Raw genomic sequence first — 23,374 nt, 5'->3', positions numbered from 1 at the left:
TTGGGCCCCCACCAGATTTTCTGCCCAGGGGCCCCCACCAACCTTAATCTGGCCCTGTCCTGGGGTGTCACACGTAGTGATGTGTGCTGCCTCAGGAATGACGAACAACCAGCGCGCAGAAGGAGGAACGACATTATGAAAATGAACGATGTGTCAACGAGCAACGATAAGGTGAGTATTTTTGCTCGTTAACAGTCATTTGAAGGTGTCATATGCTACGACATCTCTAACGATGCCGGTTGTGCATCACGAATTCCGTGACCCAGACGACATATCGTTAGATATATCGTAGCGTGTGACGGGGCCTTTAGGCAGAATTGTAATTCTATTTATCTGCAGATTAACACTCTATCTGGTGCTACATAACATTTTCTGAGGTGACAGGTTCCCTTTATTGGAATACCCATCATTAAAGGTTTATAGGCATCCTCTTGTGTTGTGCCCTAGAGGAGACACATTAATACACATTAAATAATTATAGTTAAGATAGAGTTTACCTAGCTAGGGGAAACTTTCTAATGAATGCCTTTCTTGGCTCATTTCAGTGGAGATATAAAAAGATACCTACAAATCTACCGTATGTATATAAAAACTATACAATATGATATAAAATAATATTATGGGGTATGTAAATAAGAAAGTATTGTCAATTGGGAGTGATATGCTCCTAAATAGTTAAAGTATACCTAAAGGACAAGTGCTTACGTGCATTTTTGAGTTCTCATTAGTGTCCTCCATTATAAACCATGCTCTCAGACAGGATTATATTCTTTATAGGCTAGTGAGATCAGGAAGACAAAATGCTTCATCTGTAATTATGAAGCCCCTCTCTATCCTTACTTGACTATAAGAACCCTTTATGTCCTGTCTTTATTTATGATTGATTGACTTCTAGGATACATTATCATAACCTTTCCTAGAATCTTTCTGCAATAACATCACCAAAAACAACAATGTTGCAGTTCTTTTTGACATCTCCTATATAACTAATGTATTTTCAATGGCTGATGGAAACCTATTATCTTTTTATTATAATTACATTCTACTTTGTGCTAATGAAGGTCTCACTTATCACTCAGCAAGTAGCGATACAGTAAGTTTGGTTGCATTTATGATAGAAGCTGAAATAGAGCTAGAAATGAAACTATATTTGTTGAAAAAAGTCCACGCAAAAAGGCTTTATTCACATTATTGTTCACTGAGAACAGCAACTTTTTTGCATGTATTTTCACAGCAGTGTTGCTAACTTGCTGGAATCATTTTTCTCCCAATCAACCCTTGTCCACAAGATAAAGCTGCTTTACACGCAGAGACATCACTAGCGTCGTTTGTGCATCACGGGAAAATCGCTACCCATGGTGAACAATATCGCCAGTACCCGACACACCAACTTACCTTCCTAACGATGCCGCTGTGGCTGCCGAACAACCTCTTTTTTAAGGGGGCGGTTCGTTCGGCGTCACAGCGACGTCACTCAGCGGGCCACCAATAGAAGCAGAGGGGCGGAGAGCAGCCGCATTAATGACACGCCCACCTCGTTGCCGGAGGTCGCAGGAACGCTGTTGTTTGTCGTTCCCAGGGTATGACGCGTAGCGATGTGTGATGGCTCAGGAACGACGAACAACCTGCGTCCCAAATGAGCAACGGTATTTTGAAAATGAACGACGTATCAACGATTTGGTGAGTATTTCTGATCGTTAGCGGTTGCTCTTAGGTGTCACATGCAACGACGTCGCTAACGAGGCTGGATGTGCGTCGCGAATTCCGTGACCCCAGCGATATCTCGTTAGCGATGTCACTGCGTGTAAAGCGGCCTTTACTGGTATACTTACAGTGCCTTGAAATATCATACCCTGTGAACCTTTCCACATTTTTTCATGCTACACACACAAATATAAATGTATTTTATTGGGATTTTATATGATTTTTATGTGATCTACCAACAATAAGCATCAAGTATTTGTGAAGTGTAAAGGAAATGATACATTGTTTTCTAAATATTTAAAAAATATAAATCTGAAAATTGTGATGTGCATTTGTATTCAGCCCCCGTGTGTTAATGCTTTGTAAGACCACCTATCACTGCAATTACTGCTGCAAGTCTTTTGGTGAATGTCTCTACCAGCTTTGCACATCTAGAGGCTGAAATTTTTGCCCATTCTTCTTTACAAAATAGTTCTTTCAATGAGATTGCATGGAGAGCATCTGTGAACAGCAATTTTCAAGTCTTGTCACAGACTTTAAATTGGGATTTAGTTCTGGACTCTGACTGGACCATTCCCACACATGAATATGCTTTGATCTAAACCATTCCATGGTAACTCTGGCAGTATGTTTAGGGTTGTTGTCCTGCTGGAGGGTGAATCGGCTACACCCCAGTGTCAAGTCTTTTGCAGTGTTTAAGACGTTTTCCTCCAAGATTGCTCTGTATTTAGTTTAATCCATTTTCTGATTAACTATGACCAGCTTCCCTGTCCCTGCTGAAGAAGACACACAACATGATGCTGCTCCACCATGTTTGACTGTGCGGGTGGTATTTTCAGGGTGATGTGCAATGTTTGTTTTCTGTCATACATAGCGTTTTGCATTTAGCCCAAAAAGTTCTACTTTGGTCTCATCTGACCAGAGCACCTTCTTCCACATGCTAGCTGTGCCCTCTACATGGCTTTTTGCAACTGCCACCATGACGTCTTATGGATTGCTTTAAAAATGGCTTTCTTCCTGCAACTCTACCACAAAGGGCAGATTTGTGGAGTTGTGGATCTCTGCAGTTCCTCCTGATTGACCATGGGCCTCTTGGCTGCCTCTATGATTAGTGGTCTCCTTGCTTTTAATGTAATTTAAGGTGGCAACTGTCTTGGTATGTTTGCAGTTGTGCCATAGTTATTCCAGTTTTGGATGATGGATTGAACGGTGCTCTGTGAGATATTTAGAGTTTGAGCTATTTGTTTTTTAACATAACCCTGCTTTACTTTTCTCGACAACTTTATCCTTGACCTGTTTGGTGTGTTCCTTGGTTTCATTTATGATCCTCTTTGATCCCTAACGTTCTCAAACAAACCTATTGGGCCTATAAGACTATAGGGCGGCTTAATACAAATGCAAGCCACAATTTTCAGATTGAAATTTTTAAAATATTTAGAAAACCATGTATCATTTCCTTTACACTCCACAAATACTTGCTACTTAGTATTGGAATATCATATAAAAACCCAATAAAATACATTTGTTTGTGCTTGTAACATTCAAAAGTATGTAAATGTTTACAGGGCATGAATACTTTTATAAGGTACTGTATATGACACTATAGTTTATTTCTGAATATCAATATTTTTAAGCACTTTAAAATACAGGGAGTACAGCAATGGGGTCGCAAAACTCAGGGTAGCAGTAGGATGAGCAGGTAGGGATTACTTTCAAAAGATCCTGATCAGCAAATGATACAGAGATAAGTCATGGCTGTAAGAAGTAATCATGACAGTCTGAAGAGAAAAGATAAAGTGAACTTAACGTGAACCTGTCAGGTGCAATATGCACCCAGAAACACGGGCAGTTCTGGGTGCATATTGCTAATCCCTGCCTAACTGTCCCTGTATCTAGTAGAAAGCATAAAGACATCTTTAGAAAAAATATTTGTAAAGATCTTTCATGATATGCTAATGAGCGCAGGGACTACTTGCAAGGGCGTTAGTTCCTGCGCTCATTCCGCACTCTTAGCATGTTAGCATGCCCACAGGGGTGTACTAATATGCTATTCAATGCAGCATCATCATCAGCAGTGACCCGCATACCTGTGTCCACTGTCACCACTGATTAGAAGGTCCGGCACTTCTGGTCATGCGTACTAGACCTCTCTGAAGCCGGGTACACCCAGCTTCATATTGCGCATGATCGGAGGGGCCAGGCATTCTGATCAGCAATGACAGCGGATACAGGTATGTGGGTCACTGCTGATGATGCTGCATTGAATAGCATGTTAGCACGCCCCTATGGTCGTGCAAACATGCTAAGAGGGCGGAATGAGCCCAGGAACTTGTGACTAGTCCCTGTGCTTAGCATTTCATAAAAGATCTTTAGAAATACTTTTTCTAAAGATCTTTTTATCTATGCTAGTGTATACAGGGACGGTTAGGCAGGGATTAGCAATATGCACCCAGAACTGCTCATGGTTCTGGGTGCATATTGCACCCAACAGGTTCCTTTTAATGCATTCAATCAAACTTGATGTTATCAATGAGACACCATAAAATGTTCCCATTAATGTGTGTCAAAAATTTTCTTTAATAGAAAGAATTATTTTTATATAATTAACAGTTTGTAAAGAGATTGGAAGATAGTGATAATAAAGTTTAGTAGGTGAGGGACTCATTCATTAAATTTGTGCACTGGGTCAACCAATGTGTTAAAACAGCTGAAGATTAGAGATAAGTGAACAGACTTTAGATAAAGTTCGGTGTGGGACTAAAGGCTGCTTTACACGAAGTGACATCGCTAGCGATGTCGCTCGTGAAAGCACCCGTCCTCGTCGTTTGTGCGTCATGGGAAAATCGCTGCCCGTGGCATACAAAATCGCTAGTACCCGTCACACATACTTACCTTCCTAGCGACGTCACTGTGGCCGACGAACAACCTCTTTTATAGGGTTTTTATGGCAGGTGTCCAATAGAAGCGGAGGGGCGGAGAGCAGCCGCATGGAAGTAACGCCCACCTCGTTGCCGGAGGACGCAGGTACGGTGTTGTTCATCGTTCCTGGGTTGTTACACGTAGCGATGTGTGCTGCCTCAGGAACGACGAACAACCTGCGTCCTGCAACAGCAATGACATTTGGGAAATGAACGACGTGTCAACGATCAACAATTAGGTGAGTAATTCAGATCGTTAACACTCGCTCTTAGGTGTTTCACGCAATGACGTCGCTAACGAGGCCGGATGTGTGTCACGAATTCCGTGACCCCAACGACATCTCGTTAGTGATGTCATTGTGTCGAAAGCCCCCTTAAGACTTGACCTGAACCCCTATGGAAGTCAGTAATTAGGCAGTTCAGGTCACTTCCAGGGCGGGTGGGATGGGTTTTTCAATTATTTTTGTTTTGTGCAAACTACATCTGATTATGCTGTTGCTATCCCCAGTGTGAGTCATTCAAACACTGAGATTTTTTATCTCAAACACTGCAAACAGCTCACGCTTGGCTGAGCACCGAGTGTACCCGAGCACAGTGATGCTTGCATGAGTGGTTTGCATACATAAAGCACTGAACTCTGAACCCAAACTCTGTTTTTTTGTAAAGTCTGTGTTTGGTCCAAACTCCGAACATCAAACCTTTGTTCACTTCCTCTCAGCATCAGTAAAAATATTTGGTTGTAAAATTGATAATTTGTATTTGATTGAAAACAGCATGAATTCATGAATGCTACAAAGTTTAAAGAGGTTTTTCAATATGCTGGGAAAAAAAGAACACGCTATAGGAGACAGGAGATAATACATAGAAATCATGCTAAAAACATTATAGGAGCTCACCTGCGATCGCCACATTATAAGTAAAAACGAACTGCTGCATCTCCTCTTGAAATGGTTACCATTGAGAAACTGTTTGATATGTGTAAACTGGCTCTTCAGTGCATACCTGGCAGCTCTAAACTGGCTACCGTGGACTGACTTAGCACAAGCCACTCCTGTTACGAGATACCAGGTGTTGTCCTGGCCTTTACCCCATATACAGGAATCTGGACTTATCAGGGGCCTGTGGGCTGGGACCAAGGATTAAGCTGCTGTATGGTGGGGTAGACCGGCAACAGTGGTCAGGTAGCTGGGTCAGAATCAAGAGGGAAGGAAAAGTACAAAATCGGAAGATGCAAGAATAGTAAAAAAACAAGGGAAGGTCAAAAACAGGAAGCAAACACTACACAAGAGCTGAACTAAAGAGACTGAACCAGAAGAACACAAGACGATATCTGGCAGCTTCCAGTAGTGAGATGGAAGCTTAGTTAGGGTGTGGTGCTCTCCAATTGCCTGGAACAATGAGCTGATAACTCCAGCTGAAAGCACACACCATTAGTGCCAAACTGGATGGCACTGGAGGTTTCAGCCATCCTAATCAAAGTGGCTGGACAGAGCCTGCACTTTCCAGAACATCTGGCTCCAACATCTCTTCTACCAACAGCACAACCCACACTGTGAATACGGTGATGCCTGGCGACAGAAGCAGATGTCGCAGAAGGTTGTAGTGAACATCTGACAATATGGATGAATATGGAAAAAATGTAGGATTGGAGCACTCTATCCTTTGGTACATAATAGGTTCATGGTTAAACTAGAAATAATCTTTTATTGAAACAGATAAAGCAACAAATTTAAATGTTTTTGACTGCACTCTGGAGATTTTGTCAAGCAAATTTCGGGACTTTGAAGAAAATGTGGGTCACATTACCTTAAACTTAACTTTTGTACCACAGAACTGACGCATAGCAAATGGTTTGCCAATATTCAAAAAAGGAGCAAAATCTTAACCTGAAAATTATAGGCTGCTAAGTTCAACTTCCACTGTAGGTAAAGTTTTTGAGGGTTTCTTAAGAGATGCTATCATGGAGTATCTCAATAAGATAACCTCATGACACAACATCAACGTGGGTTTATGAGGGATTGATCCTGTGAAACTAATCTGATCAGTGTGTATGAAGAGGTAAGTTCCAGCCTGGACCAAGATTATTGCCATAGATGTTGTCTATCTGGACTTTTCAAAGACGTTTGATCCAGTGCCACACAAGCGGTTGGAACATCAAATGAGAATAATGGGACTAAGGGAAAATATGTGTAACTGGGCTCAATTTATGGAAGAGTGGCAAGGAAAAAGCCATTTTTGAAAGCAAGCCATAAGAAGTCCCATTTGCAATTTGCAAAAATCTAGGGGACACAGTTAGTATGTAGAAAAGGGGGATTGATTTGATGAGTCCAAATTAGAAATTTATGTGCTACATGCAAAACACTATGCATGGCAGAAAACTAAGACTGCACATCACCCTGAAAACACCATCTCCACAGTCAAACATGGTGGTGGCAGCATCATGCTGTGGGGATGCTTTTCTTCAGCAGGGACAGAGAAACTGGTCAGAGTTGATAGCAAAATGGATGGAGCTAAATACAGGGCAATCCTGGAGGAAAACCTTTTACAGGCTGCAGCAGACTTGAAACAAAACTTAAAGGCCTTTACAAAACAGCTTTAGTTAGATTGAGGTGGACTCAATTTACTAATTAGATGACTTTCCTTTATACTTCACAAATACTTGCCACTTTGTTTTGGTTTATCACATAAAATCCCATTGAAATTTATTTAAATTTGTGGCTGAAATGTTAAAAAAGTTGGAAAAGTTCACAGGGTATGAATACTTTTTCAAGTCACTGTATATGTAGGGACTTAAAAATGATAACATCAGATATATATTGTCTCCCAAATAAGGTCATATAGATAGTGCATTAAACATTTATAGTGCTCCCAGTAATGTCCCAGTCAGAAATAATGCCCACATAGTAATCGTGCCTAAATGGTGTCCACATTCTGTTAGGATAAAGGATAAAGAAGAACAAATTTGCATGAGAGTGCCATGATTTCTCTCTTTCTATTAAATTGGACCTGGATATTACCCCTGAAATGCACAATACAATTTGAGTGCTAACCATAACTTTGACATCCTGTGTGCATACAGTCAGGGCCAGAAATATTTGGACAGTGACACAAGTTTTGTTATTTTAGCTGTTTACAAAAACATGTTCAGAAATACAATTATATATATTATATGGGCTGAAAGTGCACACTCCCAGCTGCAATATGAGAGTTTTCACATCCAAATCGGAGAAAGGGTTTAGGAATCATAGCTCTCTAATGCATAGCCTCCTCTTTTTAAAGGGACCAAAAGTAATTGGACAAGGGACTCTAAGGGCTGCAATTAACTCTGAAGGCGTCTCCCTCGTTAACCTGTAATCAATGAAGTAGTTAAAAGGTCTGGGGTTGATTACAGGTGTGTGGTTTTGCATTTGGAAGCTGTTGCTATGACCAGACAACATGCGGTCTAAGGAACTCTCAATTGAGGTGAAGCAGAACATCCTGAGGCTGAAAAAAAAGAAAAAATCCATCAGAGAGATAGCAGACATGCTTGGAGTAGCAAAATCAACAGTCGGGTACATTCTGAGAAAAAAGGAATTGACTGGTGAGCTTGGGAACTCAAAAAGGCCTGGGCGTCCACGGATGACAACAGTGGTGGATGATCGCCGCATACTTTCTTTGGTGAAGAAGAACCCGTTCACAACATCAACTGAAGTCCAGAACACTCTCAGTGAAGTAGGTGTATCTGTCTCTAAGTCAACAGTAAAGAGAAGACTCCATGAAAGTAAATACAAAGGGTTCACATCTAGATGCAAACCATTCATCAATTCCAAAAATAGACAGGCCAGAGTTAAATTTGCTGAAAAACACCTCATGAAGCAAGCTCAGTTCTGGAAAAGTATTCTATGGACAGATGAGACAAGGATCAACCTGTACCAGAATGATGGGAAGAAAAAAGTTTGGAGAAGAAAGGGAACGGCACATAATCCAAGGCACACCACATCCTCTGTAAAACATGGTGGAGGCAACGTGATGGCATGGGCATGCATGGCTTTCAATGGCACTGGGTCACTTGTGTTTATTGATGACATAACAGCAGACAAGAGTAGCCGGATGAATTCTGAAGTGTACCGGGATATACTTTCAGCCCAGATTCACCCAAATGCCGCAAAGTTGATCAGACGGCGCTTCATAGTACAGATGGACAGGAGTTCATGAGTGCAAAAAAGTGGAACATTCTGCAATGGCCAAGTCAATCACCAGATCTTAACCCAATTGAGCATGCATTTCACTTGCTCAAATCCAGACTTAAGACGGAAAGACCCACAAACAAGCAAGACCTGAAGGCTGCGGCTGTAAAGGCCTGGCAAAGCATTAAGAAGGAGGAAACCCAGCGTTTGGTGATGTCCATGGGTTCCAGACTTAAGGCAGTGATTGCCTCCAAAGGATTCGCAACAAAATATTGAAAATAAAAATATTTTGTTTGGGTTTGGTTTATTTGTCCAATTACTTTTGACCTCCTAAAATGTGGAGTGTTTGTAAAGAAATGTGTACAATTCCTACAATTTCTATCAGATATTTTTGTTCAAACCTTCAAATTAAACGTTACAATCTGCACTTGAATTCTGTTGTAGAGGTTTCATTTCAAATCCAATGTGGTGGCATGCAGAGCCCAACTCGCGAAAATTGTGTCACTGTCCAAATATTTATGGACCTAACTGTAGGCTGCAGGCCTATAAAGTTTTATGGTCTGTAAGTGTGAGTGATGGAGAAGAAAGCTTATACCTCCCTTCTCCAGCACAGGTTTAAGCTTCATTGCCAACCATATGACGCATACAATTTAATCCCGTATTTCCCCTAAAATAAGACAGCATCTTACGTTAGTTTATGCTCCGAAAGATGCACTAGGGCTTATTTTTATGGGATGTCTTATATTTATTTGCTTTCTTGGATTAAGGGACCTGCTGTATCCTTTAAAGGGAATCTGTCAGGTTATTTTTCCATACCATACTAATACCTAATATCCTGAAATAGGGCTTGGGTAACTTTTTCAGGACATGTAATTTTTTTTGCTGTACGTTGCTCTGTTGTGTTGCTCTATGCCCCTGAAAATTTATAGTTGCGCGCCAGCTTTTAATGCAAAATGAATACAGCATGTATTTCTATGCATCTGTCACTTTCAAGGAGACTAGGCAGCCAGTCCAAGTATTGCAATGCGACCATCAGGCAAGTAATATACCAGTCTTACTGCACCCAACACTAATGCCTGTGCAGAGGGAAGGGCAGAATTATGGGAGGGGAAGGGGTGAATATTCATTTTGCATTAACAGCCTGCGAGCGACTATAAATATTTCGGGGATTACAGCAACTAGTGATGAGTGAACCTGACGATGTTCGCGTTCACTGAACAATCACAAACAAACAAAAAGTTCGGCAGCTAATCTTGCCCCTGAACTTGACCCTGGATGATAAACCCTATATAAATCTAAGGGACCCGAGCTTATGTGTTATAAAAGGGTAATAGTTAGGGCCAGGGTGGCTGCAAAAGAAAGAAAATAAGGAATAAAGCTGGAAAGTTATAATTATTGCCCTTTCGCGTGTCTGTAGCACTGCTTCCGGGTCCAATCATTTGTTGTCATACATATTCACTGCTTTTTCTCTCCATTGTCAGTCCCGGCATCTGTGATTGGTTGCAAACTGGTGTTCCCGACCTGTGTGACAGCGTCGGGGATTGTTTGGAATCACACTCCCTGTTTGCGTCTCTATAGTGGTGTAAAAATAAATAAAATGACCTAAGGTCCCCCATATATTGATACCCAGTGCAGATAAAGCAGACGGCTACAGGCTATAGCCCCAGCTGTGCGTGTTATCTTGGCTGTTTATCAAAATATGAGGGAACCCATGTGGCTTGTTTACAATTGTTTAATTAAAAACACGACATGCAGTCTCCTCCAATTTTGATACTTGTGATGTGGTTTTGATGTGTTTTTTTACTAGGAAATGCAGATTTGGTGCAGGAATTTGGTGTATAAATTCCTGAAGCTGGTTTTGATGCCATTTTGGTGCGGTATTTTGACAGCAGATGCAAATATGGTGCACAAATTTGGTGCAAACATTTCTCATCAAATCTGCATCTCCTGGCTGAAAACTGCACCTTAACTGTGTTTTTTTGCCAGGAGATGCAGATTTGGTGCTGAAATTTATACACCGTGTGCAGAATTATTAGGCAAGTTGTATTTTAGAGGATTTTTTTTGTTATTGATCAACAACTATGTTCTCAATCAACCCAAAAGACTCATAAATATCAAAGCTTAATATTTTTGGAAGTTGGAGTGTTTTTTTTTTTAGATTTGGCTATCTTAGGAGGATTTCTCTTTGTGCAGGTAACTATTAAGGTCCAGTCACACTAAGCAACTTACCAGCGATCCCAACAACGATAGGGATCGCTGGTAAGTTGCTAGGAGGTTGCTGGTGAGCTGTCACACTGCGACGCTCCAGCGATCCCACCAGCAACCTGACCTGGCAGGGATCGCTGGAGCGTGGCTACACGAGTTGCTGGTGAGCACACCAGCAACCAGTGTCCAGCCACACGTGCAGAGAGCAGGGAGCAGCGCACACTGAGCGCTGGCTCCTTGCTCTCCTAGTTACAGCACAAATCGGGTTAATTACCTGATGTGTGCTGCAGCTAATGTGCACAGAGCAGGGAGCAGCGCACACTGCTTAGCGCTGGCTCCCTGCTCTCCTAGCTACAGCACACATCGGGTTAATTAACCCGATGTGTCCTGCAGCTACATGTTTACAGAGCAGGAGCCGGCACTGACAGTGAGAGCGGCTGAGGCTGGTATCAAAGGTAAATATCGGGTAACCAAGGACAGGGCTTCTTGGTTACCCGATGTTTACATTGGTTACCAGCCTCTGCAGAAGCCGGCTCCTGCTGCCTGCACATTTAGTTGTTGCTGTCTCGCTGTCACACACAGCGATCTGTGCTTCACAGCAGGACAGCAACAACTAAAAAATGGCCCAGGACATTCAGCAACAACCAACGACCTCACAGCAGGGGCCAGGTTGTTGCTGGATGTCACACACAGCAACATCGCTAGCAACGTCACAAAAGTTGTTCGTTAGCAGCGATGTTGCTAGCGATGTTGCTTAGTGTGACGGGGCCTTTACTGTGCAGAATTATTAGGCAACTTAATAAAAACCAAATATATTCCCATCTCACTTGTTTATTTTCACCAGGTAAACCAATATAACGGCACAAAATTTAGAAATAAACATTTCTGACATGCAAAAACAAAACCCAAAAATATTTGTGACCAATATAGCCACCTTTCTTTATGATGACACTCAACAGCCTACCATCCATAGATTCTGTCAGTTGCTTGATCTGTTTACGATCAACATTGCGTGCAGCAGCCACCACAGCCTCCCAGACACTGTTCCGAGAGGTGTACTGTTTTCTCTTCCCGTAGATCTCACATTTTATGAGGGACAACAGGTTCTCTATGGGGTTCAGATCAGGTGAACAAGGGGGCCATGTCATTATTTTTTCATCTTTTAGACCTTTACTGGCCAGCCACACTGTGGAGTAGTTGGATGCATGTGATGGAGCATTGTCCTGCATGAAAATCATGTTTTTCTTGAACAATACTGACTTCTTCCTGTGCCACTGCTTAAAGAAGTTGTCTTCCAGAAACTGGCAGTAGGTCTGGGAGTTGAGCTTCACTCCATTCTCAACCCATAAAGCTCCCACAAGTTCATCTTTGATGATACCAGCCCATACCAGTACCCACCTCCACCTTGCTGGCGTCTGAGTCGGAGTGGAGCTCTCTTCCCTTTACTGATCCAGCCTCTGGCCCATCCATCTGACCCTTCAAGAGTCACTCTCATTTCATCAGTCTATAAAACATTTGAAAAATCAGTCTTAGGCTATGTGCGCACTTACCGGATTTTGCCGCGGATTTTTTGCGGTTTTGCTGCATGTTTCGCTGCAGAAAATGTTCATAACATCTCTGCAGTGAATCACCAGCAAAACCTATGGGCAAAAAAATCCTGTGCGCACTAGGCGGAATTTGACAGCTGCATGTTTTGCTGCGGGATTCCCGCAGCAAAAACAATTGCATGTCAATTCTTTTCCGCACATCGCTGCGGGATTTCACTTTATTGACTCCAATGTAATCGGGAAATCCCGCAGGGAATAACGCAGGCAGCAAATTCTGTGCGGTTCACTGCGTTTTCCTGCGTTATTCCCTGCGGTATTTCGCGGTTTACCTCCGGTAATGTACATCGCCTGTCTGCGGTTTTGCAGGGAAGTGATGTCATTACAGGAAGAGGAAGCCGTGCAGAGAGTAAACACACACAAAGATCACACACAGACATCACAGACATAGAACACAGACACAGACAGACACATAGAACACACATAGAAAGAAAACGGAAATATAGAAAACAAAGAACGTGGGCTCCGCTGTATATTTACCTTCCAGCCGAGGTAAGCACACAGCGGCGGCCCGGTATTCTCAGGCTGGGGAGGGAGAGGGGCAGGGGTAATGTCCCCCGCCTCACTCCCCCTCCCGCAGCCGAGAATATCAGCCGCAGCTGCCCCGGGACTGTCGCATGCATTATGCGGCAGCACCGGTGTGTCCTCGGCTCTTCCTGCTGCCGTGTAGCAGAGGCAGCAGGGTAATACAAGGGGTTAATGGTGGTAGATCACCTCCATTAACTCCAGGCTTGATCATGGCAGCGTCTATGTGACAGCTGACATGATCAACCCGTAAGTAAAGTGAATAAAACACAGACACCGAAAATCCTTTATTTTAAATAAAACAAACAAGCCTCGTTCACCCTTTTATTAACCTCTCCCGCACCAAAGGTCCGGCGTAATCCACAGCTCCGACGTCCTGCGCTGCTTACATCCAGCCGCGACTGTCACAGACACGGCGCTGAATGAATGCAGCAGACAGCAGAGGTAATTACCGGTCATTTCCCACGGCCGGTAATGTGAACTCACTGCCGACCGTGGGAAATGCAGCGATCTGTCCTCTAGCTATCTATCTATCCTTCTATCTATCCCTCTATCTGTCTATCTATCTATCTATCCCTCTATCTATTCTTCTGTCTATCTATCTACTATCTCAGAATTAAATGACTTTTTTTTTTTTTTTCAATGTGCTTTATTGCATTGAATGCAATAACGCACATCCCAACCCGCACGCGGAAAAACCGCGAACAATACCACGGTGAAACCGCAGCAAACCGCGGCAAACCGCATGCGGTTTTCGGGTGCGGTTTGCAGCGTTTTTTTACCGCGGGTGCGGTAATCTTTGAGAGCATGCGGAATTTTCTCAAGAAAATTCCATTTCCCAGTGCGCACATAGCCTTAAGATATTTCTTGGCCCAGTCTTGACATTTTATCTTATGTTTCTTGTTCAAAGGTGGTCGTTTTTCAGCCTTCCTTACCTTGGCCATGTCCCTGAGTATGGCACACCTTGTGCTTTTTGATACTCCAGTAACGTTGCTGCTCTGAAATATGGCTAAACTGGTGGCAAATGGCATATTGACAGCTTCATGCTTGATTTTCTTCAATTTATGTGCAGTTATTTTGCGCCTTTTTTGCCCAACACTCTTCTTGCGACCCTGTTGGCTATTTGCCATGAAACACTTGATTGTTCGGTGATCACGCTTTAAACGTTTGCCAATTTCAAGACTGCTGCATCCCTCTGCAAGACATCTCACAATTTTGGACTTTTCAGAGCCTTTTTACATCACACCCCTCCTCATTACAGAGATGCACATCACCAGATTTACTTAATTGGTAGTTGTCTCTCAAGCCTATACAGTTTGGAGTAGGACAACATGTATAAGAAGTATCATGTGATCAAAATACTCATTTGCCTAATAATTCTGCACACGATGCACACCAAATACCAGCACCAAATCTGCATCTTCTGGCAAAAAAACACATCAAAACTCGATTTGGTTTTGTTACTTTTTTTTGCAATGGGTCACAATGGTGCAACATACAGCAATAAAAACTACATATCCTGAAAGGGCTGCCCAAGCCCTATTTCAGGATGCTATTAGTGTGGTATGCAAAAATGAACCGCAACTAGGGATTATTTTTGGTGTAAGGATTATATTTTATAAGCATACTCCAAAAAGCAGGAAAAATACTGCTAGTGGTTATTTTTTGGGTAAGTCTTATTTTTTCAGGGAAGTATGGTAGAGAGCTTCTGCCTGGGTGGTAATGGTAATTCTAATGCAAGTTTTTTAAAACAATTTTTTTTTATGACCTGATCTTTTACTAAAGCATCTCTGAAAACTTTCTCTAAACCTTTAGTTGTACCCTACACGTTAAATGTATGAAGTAAATTTCAATGCTGTCATCGATTGTGAGCACCTGGTATTAGTGTAATAACCTTTCATCTTTTAATGACTATCGTTAAATCCATGTATCTATGGCAACACATCTGAGATCAAGGGGTTCCAGTTATCTTAGAGGCCATTCAAAGGATTCCAGCTGTTTGTTCCTGTTTACACAGCTGAATTAATTAATCATATCATTAAATAAAACCTTCTGTAATATGCTAATGACATGTAAAAAGGAAGCACTTCTCAGAGAGATAAAAGCCCAAATCGTCTATTTATTACCAAAGCAAAGTAAGCAGGAGGTATTGTATTGTCTGTTGTTCTAGTTTTCAGAATACTCAATTTCAGCCATAATTCGTTTTAGATCTATTATAAGCATTGAATGCCACAGTGATGATCCTAAATCACCTCTATATGTAATTAAAATAAATGTACACACAGTCATCACAATCTTGTAATTGCCGTTTCCAGCCGTACTAGCAGAGTGTTAGCTATACTTATAATATGGTGCACTGTCGGAAGAGGTTCACAGCCACTGTGAAGAATATCTATGAACTGCTCAAAACAATGCTAAGAAACCTACAATCAGAATATATAAATACATTAGTAAAGTATATGTTTAAAGGCGGCGTTACACGGTACAATATATCTAACGACATGTTGTCAGGGTCACGTCGCTAGTGACGCACATCCGGCATCGTTTGACATATCGTAGCGTGTGACAGCTACGAGCGACTGTGATCGAGCAAAAATACTCACCTTATCGTTGCTCGTTGACACGTCGTTCATTTTCAAAATATCGGTCAAATTCCTGGATACAGGTTGTTCGTTGTTCCTGAGGCAGCACACATCGCTACGTGTGACACCCCGGGAACGACGAACACAACTTACTTGCGTCCCGTCGGCAATGCGGAAGGAAGGAGGTGGGCGGGATGTTACGTCCCGCTCATCTCCGCCCCTCCGCTTCGATTGGGCGGCCGCTGTGTGACGTCGCAGTGACGCCGAACATCCCTTCCCCTTCAGGAAGAGGATGTTCGCCGCCCACAGCGAGGTCGTTTGGAAGGTAAATACGTGTGACAGGGGTTACCAACTTTGTGAGACACGGGCAATAAATTGCCCGTGACGCACAAACGATGGGGGCGGTTGCGATCGCACATGCGATCACATGATAAATCGCCGTGTGTAAAGCGGCCTTAAGCTGGTATTGATAGATAATATTATAGTCAAAAGTTAAAAAAAGGCACATCAAAATTTTAATTTTGAAACTCCTCCTAATTATGTATGTTTTGGAGTGAAAGTGCATTAAAATTCTTGCCGATCACCCTCTTCCCCAGTTTACAGCACTGCACTGGTTACCTTCTGAGCCACGTGAGCTGAAAACAGACTAAAACGTTGCGATTTTTGTTGCTCTCACACTATTTTCATCCAGCTCTGACAGAGTGCATGGATCTGGGGCTTGGACCCCATACAGGCAAAATTTTCATATATATATATATATATATATATATATATATATATATATATATATGTATATATATATGTATATATATTAGTGATGAGCGAGTATGGTTGTTACTACTCGGTACTCGCACGAGTATCACTGTACTCGGGCTACTCGGCGGGTACCGAGTAATTTCGCGATACTCGTGCTGTACTCGTGGTCTTCATCCCTGCATGTTGGCGCTCTTTTGAGAGCCAGCCCTCATGCAAGGATTGGCTGGCAGACCACTGTAATGCCACAGCCCTGTTAGTTGTGGAATTGCAGTGATTGGCCGGCCTGCACAGCGTGACCGAGCCTTTATACCGGCGGGCGCGCTGTGCTCTGCACACAGCCATCTCATATTCCCTGCTTTCCCCGCCCACAGGCGCCTATGATTGGTTGCAGTGAGACACGCCCCCACGCTGAGTGACAGGTGTCTCACTGCACCCAATCACAGCAGCCGGTGGGCGTGTCTATACTGTGCAGTAAAATAAATAAATAAATAATTAAAAAAACGGGTGTGCGTTCCCCCCCAATTTTAATACCAGCCAGATAAAGCCATACAGCTGAAGGCTGGTATTCTCAGGATGGGGAGCCCCACGTTATGGGGAGCCCCCCAGCCTAACAATATCAGTCAGCAGCCGCCCAGAATTGCCACATACATTATATGCGACAGTTCTGGGACTGTACCCGGCTCTTCCCGATTTACCCTAGTGTGTTGGCAAATCGGGGTAATAAGGAGTTAATGGCAGCCCATAGCTGCCACTAAATCCTAGATTAATCATGTCAGGCGTCTCCCCGAGATACCTTCCATGATTAATCTGTAAATTGCAGTTAAAAAACACACACACACGAAAAATCCTTTATTAGAAATAAAAAACAATAACAAAGTCCCTCATCACCAATTTATTAACCCCGACAAACCCTCCATGTCCTGCCTAATCCATGGACCTCCAGCGTCGCGTCCAGCTGTGCTGCATGCAGGTGACAGGAGCTGCAGAAGACACCGCCGCTCCGGTCCAATAACTCCAATAACTGCTTATTACCCCGATTTGCCAACGCACCAGGGCAAATCGGGAAGAGCCGGGTACAGTCCCTGAACTGTCGCATATAATGTATGCGGCAATTCTGGGCGGCTGCTGACTGATATTGTTAGGCTGGGGGGCTCCCCATAACGTGGAGCTCCCCATCCTGAGAATACCAGCCTTCAGCCGTATGGCTTTATCTGGCTGGTATTAAAATTGGGGGGGACCGCACGCCATTTTTTTAATTATTTAATTATTTATTTCACTGCACAGTATAGACCCGCCCACCGGCTGCTGTGCTTGTGTGCAGTGAGACACCTGTCACTCAGCGTGGGGGCATGTCTCACTGCAACCAATCAGCGCCACGGCAGTGATCGGGGAACGGTAAGTAAGAGAGAGGGGGGAGACTGACCGACAGACTGTGAGAGGGGGACAGACAAGACAGAGAGAGACAGACAGAGCGAGACCGACCGACGGGAGATAGAATGAAAAAAAAAATGACCGACATCACTAGTAAAAAGCACAAAACGTGCGTTTTGTACATCGGAGTGCCACACAATGTTTTACGTAAAATCTTTCATGTATTAATCTCAAAAAGTAACATACACCAGCTCTATCTCACTATTGCGTATGTGCCCTTAACATTTCCGCCATGAAAATTCATTTTGGTGTCATTTTGGAAGGTTTTCTGGTGAGTCCGTAAAAATGGCGTAAAACTCGGACAAAATTGTTCACAGCTGTGACTTTTGAGTGATAAATGCTTCAAGGGGTCTTCCCCATGCTGTTGCCATGTCATTTGAGCACTCTTCTGAGACTTTTGTCACATTTTTAGGGTTTCTACATGCTGCCGGGGGTCATTTCAGAAAAATACTCGGGTCTCCCATAGGATAACATTGGGCTCGGTGCTCGGGCCGAGTACATGAGTATCTTGGGATGCTCGGCCCGAGCCTCGAGCACCCGAGCTTTTTAGTACTTGCTCATCACTAATATATATATATACAGTTAGGTCCAGAAATATTTGGACAGTGACACAAGTTTTGTTATTTTAGCTGTTTACAAAAACATGTTCAGAAATACAATTATATATATAATATGGGCTGAAAGTGCACACTCCCAGCTGCAATATGAGAGTTTTCACATCCAAATCGGAGAAAGGGTTTAGGAATCATAGCTCTGTAATGCATAGCCTCCTCTCTTTCAAGGGACCAAAAGTAATTGGACAAGGGACTCTAAGGGCTGCAATTAACTCTGAAGGCATCTCCCTCGTTAACCTGTAATCAATGAAGTAGTTAAAAGGTCTGGGGTTGATTACAGGTGTGTGGTTTTGCATTTGGAAGCTGTTGCTGTGACCAGACAACATGCGGTCTAAGGAACTCTCAATTGAGGTGAAGCAGAACATCCTGAGGCTGACGAAAAAGAAAAAATCCATCAGAGAGATCGCAGACATGCTTGGAGTAGCAAAATCAACAGTCAGGTACATTCTGAGAAAAAAGGAATTGACTGGGAGCTTGGGAACTCAAAAAGGCCTTGGCGTCCACGGATGACAACAGTGGTGGATGATCGCCGCATACTTTCTTTGGTGAAGAAGAACCCGTTCACAACATCAACTGAAGTCCAGAACACTCTCAATGAAGTAGGTGTATCTGTCTCTAAGTCAACAGTAAAGAGAAGACTCCATGAAAGTAAATACAAAGGGTTCACATCTAGATGCAAACCATTCATCAATTCCAAAAATAGACAGGCCAGAGTTAAATTTGCTGAAAAACAGCTCATGAAGCAAGCTCAGTTCTGGAAAAGTATTCTATGGACAGATGAGACCAAGATCAACCTGTACCAGAATGATGGGAAGAAAAAAGTTTGGAGAAGAAAGGGAACGGCACATGATCCAAGGCACACCACATCCTCTGTAAAACATGGTGGAGGCAACGTGATGGCATGGGCATGCATGGCTTTCAATGGCATTGGGTCACTTGTGTTTATTGATGACATAACAGCAGACAAGAGTAGCCGGATGAATTCTGAAGTGTACCGGGATATACTTTCAGCCCAGATTCAGCCAAATGCCGCAAAGTTGATCGGACGGCGCTTCATAGTACAGATGGACAATGACCCCAAGCATACAGCCAAAGCTACCCAGGAGTTCATGAGTGCAAAAAAGTGGAACATTCTGCAATGGCCAAGTGAATCACCAGATCTTAACCCAATTGAGCATGCATTTCACTTGCTCAAATCCAGACTTAAGACGGAAAGACCCAGAAACAAGCAAGACCTGAAGGCTGCGGCTGTAAAGGCCTGGCAAAGCATTAAGAAGGAGGAAACCCAGCGTTTGGTGATGTCCATGGGTTCCAGACTTAAGGCAGTGATTGCCTCCAAAGGATTCGCAACAAAATTTTGAAAATAAATTTTTTTTTTTGGGTTTGGTTTATTTGTCCAATTACTTTTGACCTCCTAAAATGTGGAGTGTTTGTAAAGAAATGTGTACAATTCCTATCAGATATTTTTGTTCAAACCTTCAAATTAAACGTTACAATCTGCACTTGAATTCTGTTGTAGAGGTTTCATTTCAAATCCAATGTGGTGGCATGCAGAGCCCAACTCGCGAAAATTGTGTCACTGTCCAAATATTTCTGGACCTAACTCTATATATATATATATATATATATATATATACAGTGGGGAAAAAAGTATTTAGTCAGCCACCAATTGTGCAAGTTCTCCCAATTAGGCTACATTCACACGACCGTCTCATTTTTGCGGGCCGTAAAGAATGGTCCTGTTTTTTCATGGATGCATCTGTGTGGCATCCATGTGACATCCGTCCCATTCCGGAAACGGGCCGTGCGTCATCAGTGTGCCTTCCGTTGTTTTTGCGCACCGCAAAAAAACGGAAGCAGCTAGATATATAAATAGATGGTTAGATAGATATAGATAGATAGAGGGATAGATTGAAGGATAGATAGATAGAGGGATAGATAGAGGGATAGATAGATAGATAGAGGGATAGATACAATAGATAGAAAGACAGATAGAGGGATAAATAGAGGGATAGATGAATGAATGAATGAATGAATGAATGACTAGAAGGATAGATAGAGGGATAGGTAGAGGGATAGATAGATAACAGATGAGAAAGACATGTCTAATGTCCCACTCCCCAGCATTTTGTAATCTTGCACCCTTATTGCCTTTCCTGTGGTACTAAAGGGTGCCTAGCCTTGTATTTAGCCAAAGAAAAAAAAAAAATAATTAAAAAAAATTACGTGGGGTCCCCCATATCTTTTGTAGCCACCTCAGGTAAAGCAGACAGCTGCAGCCTGCATTCCACAGTTGGCAGCTTCACCTTGGCAGTTAGGACCCTAAACAGTTCGGTAACATCAGGCTGTATAGTGACAGGACCAGAAGCAAAACTTCTCTTTAAAGCAGCAAACACAATACAGGGTGGTTTAGACCATCTCGAAAATCCCTGTCCTGGTCATATCCATTACAAGTTTAGCCACTACTGAAAAGTTCTTGATGACCTTGAGGTAATAATTGGTGAAACCAAGAAACCGCTGCAAAGCTTTCAGGTTTTCAGGAGGAATCCAGTCAAGAACTACCCGGACTTTATCAGGATTCATACAAAAAACAGCTAATGAAAATAGATACGCCAAAAATGTAATCACCTTGACAGCGAATTACATTTTTTCAACTTCACAAAGTTTATTTTCCCAAAATGTTGGAGAAAAAAGATGCACTATAATACAAGATCACCACATGAGTTTATTTTCCCTTAACACCTGTAAAACCTGCCTCACATGTTCTTGGAGTGACTCTAAAGGCCGCTTTACGCGCTGCGACATCGCTAGCGATGTCGCTAGTGATCGCCCCTGCCCCCGTCGTGTGTGCGTCACGGGCAAATCGCTGCCCATGGCGAACAATATCGCTAGTAAAGGTGGCTTTACATGCTACAACATCGCTAAAGCGATCTCGTTGGGGTCACGGATTTTGTGACGCACATCCAGCCGCGTTAGCGATGTCGTTGCGTGTGACACCTATTAGCGATTTTGAATCGTTATAAAAACGATCAAAATCGCTAATCGGTGACATCCCCCCTATTCTCTATTATCGCTGCTGCTGCAGTAACGATGTTGTTCCTCGTTCCTGCGGCAGCACACATCACTACGTGTGACACCGCAGGAACGAGGAACCTCACTTTACCTGAGTCCCGCCAGCAATGATGAAGGAAGAAGGTGGGCGGGATGTTCGTCCCGCTCATCTCCGCCCCTCCGCTTTGATTGGGCGCCCGCTTAGTGACGTCGCTGTGACGCCGAACGAACCGCCCCCTTAGAAAGGAGGCGGTTCGCCGGCAACAGCGACGTCGCTAGGCGGGTAAGTCTGTGCACAGGTCTGAGCGATGTTGTGCGCCACGGGCAGCGATTTGCCCGTGTCGCAAAACCGATGGGGGCGGGTACGCACGCTAACGATATCAGTAACGATATCGCAGCGTGTAAAGTGGCCTTAAGTGTCACACGCACATACCTTCCTAATGACGTCGCTGTGGCCGGCGAACAAACTCTTTTTTTAAGGGGGAGGTTCGTGCGGCGTCCCAGTGACGTTACACAGCAAGCCACCAATAGAAGCAGAGGGGTGGAGAGCAGCCGCATTAACGTCACTCCCATCTCATTGCCGGAGGACGCAGGAACGCTGTTGTTCATCGTTCCCGGGGTGTCACACTTAGCGATGTGCACTGCCTCAGGAATGACAAACAACCTGCGTCCAAAATAAGCAACGATATTTGGGAAAGGAACGACATTTGAACAATCAACAATTTTTGACGCTTTTTGGATTGTTAGCGGTTTTTCGTAGGTGTCACACGCAACGACGTTGCTAACGACGCTGGATGTGCGTCACGAATTCCGTGACCCCAGCGATATCTCGTTAGCGATGTCGTTGCATGTAACGGGGCCTTAAGTCAGGCGTGTAGATTAAAATGTCATCCAGATAGACCACCACAAAACTACCTGCCAAATGGCCGAAGCTATCATTAATAAAATGCTGAAAAATGGTGGGGGGCATTGGTCAATCTAAATGGCATGAGATTTTCAAAATGAGCCTCTAGGGTATTGAAAGCCATCTTCCACTTATCCCCTGCCCTAATACGGATAAAATTATAGGCCATCCTGTGATCACTACAGCGGCACCTGATTGTGTCTTCCTTTGTTTGTCACGGTCACCCAAAGAACGACACATTAGCGACACCAGACAGAGACTCTACTACGTGGAACAAAGAATGGAACTTAAAGAAGGAAATCACTGTAACTCCTTCGGCAAATTACCCAATCGGAACGCTGTTATGACCACCAATCGGAGTCGTGGGGGCGTTGTAAAATACACCGCAAAAACACGCCCTTGTCCTGCCTTCAGTCCTACGTCACTGCCTTCAGCGTCGTCGCGACCGTTGCTGCTGTGGTGTCAAACACCAAGGATGCATGTGGCGCAGCGGGATAGCAGCGATCAAAAAATGACCTGGAATATTCAAGAGCGAGCAGCGGTCTCGCAGCAGGGGTCTGATCGTTGTTATGTGTCACACAAAGCGACGTCGCTGTTGAGGTCGTTGCTACGTCACAGAAAATGGCGACTTAGCAGCAATGTCGTTGTCGTCATCGCTGTGTGTGACACCACCTTAAGATCCAGTTTGGTAAACCAGTTAGCCACGACAATCTAATTTAAAAGATAAGATCTTGGATAAGAGGGAGAGGGTATGGATCCTGAACGGTGATACGATTAGGTTCGTGAAAGTCCCAGCAGTGACCCTTATGACGACAAAAAACCAAGACCCATATTTTGCACCAACTACAGGTGGACTGATGCCACAAGTTGTTCTCCCAACTGCATGGGTTCCTCAGTGGACTCAGACCTAGGTT

At 43.4% G+C, this 23,374-nt stretch overlaps 1 protein-coding gene across 1 annotated transcript in view; it reads right to left on the bottom strand.

Annotated features, from left to right (window-relative positions):
- Nucleotides 1-20,914: 20,914 nt before the first annotated feature.
- Nucleotides 20,915-23,374, bottom strand: part of LOC142311035 (uncharacterized) — a 64,281-nt gene continuing 61,821 nt past the window's right edge. Inside the window, exon 8 of the mRNA XM_075349075.1 lies at nt 20,915-21,099. Within this exon, the coding sequence (XP_075205190.1) occupies nt 20,915-21,099 (185 nt within the window). The remainder of the gene's footprint in view (nt 21,100-23,374) is intronic.

The sequence above is a fragment of the Anomaloglossus baeobatrachus genome, chromosome 1 (assembly GCF_048569485.1).
Source record: "Anomaloglossus baeobatrachus isolate aAnoBae1 chromosome 1, aAnoBae1.hap1, whole genome shotgun sequence".
Lineage (NCBI taxonomy): Eukaryota > Metazoa > Chordata > Amphibia > Anura > Aromobatidae > Anomaloglossus > Anomaloglossus baeobatrachus.
Note: the sequence above shows the minus strand (reverse complement) of the source record. Positions and strands in the feature narration are given on the sequence as shown.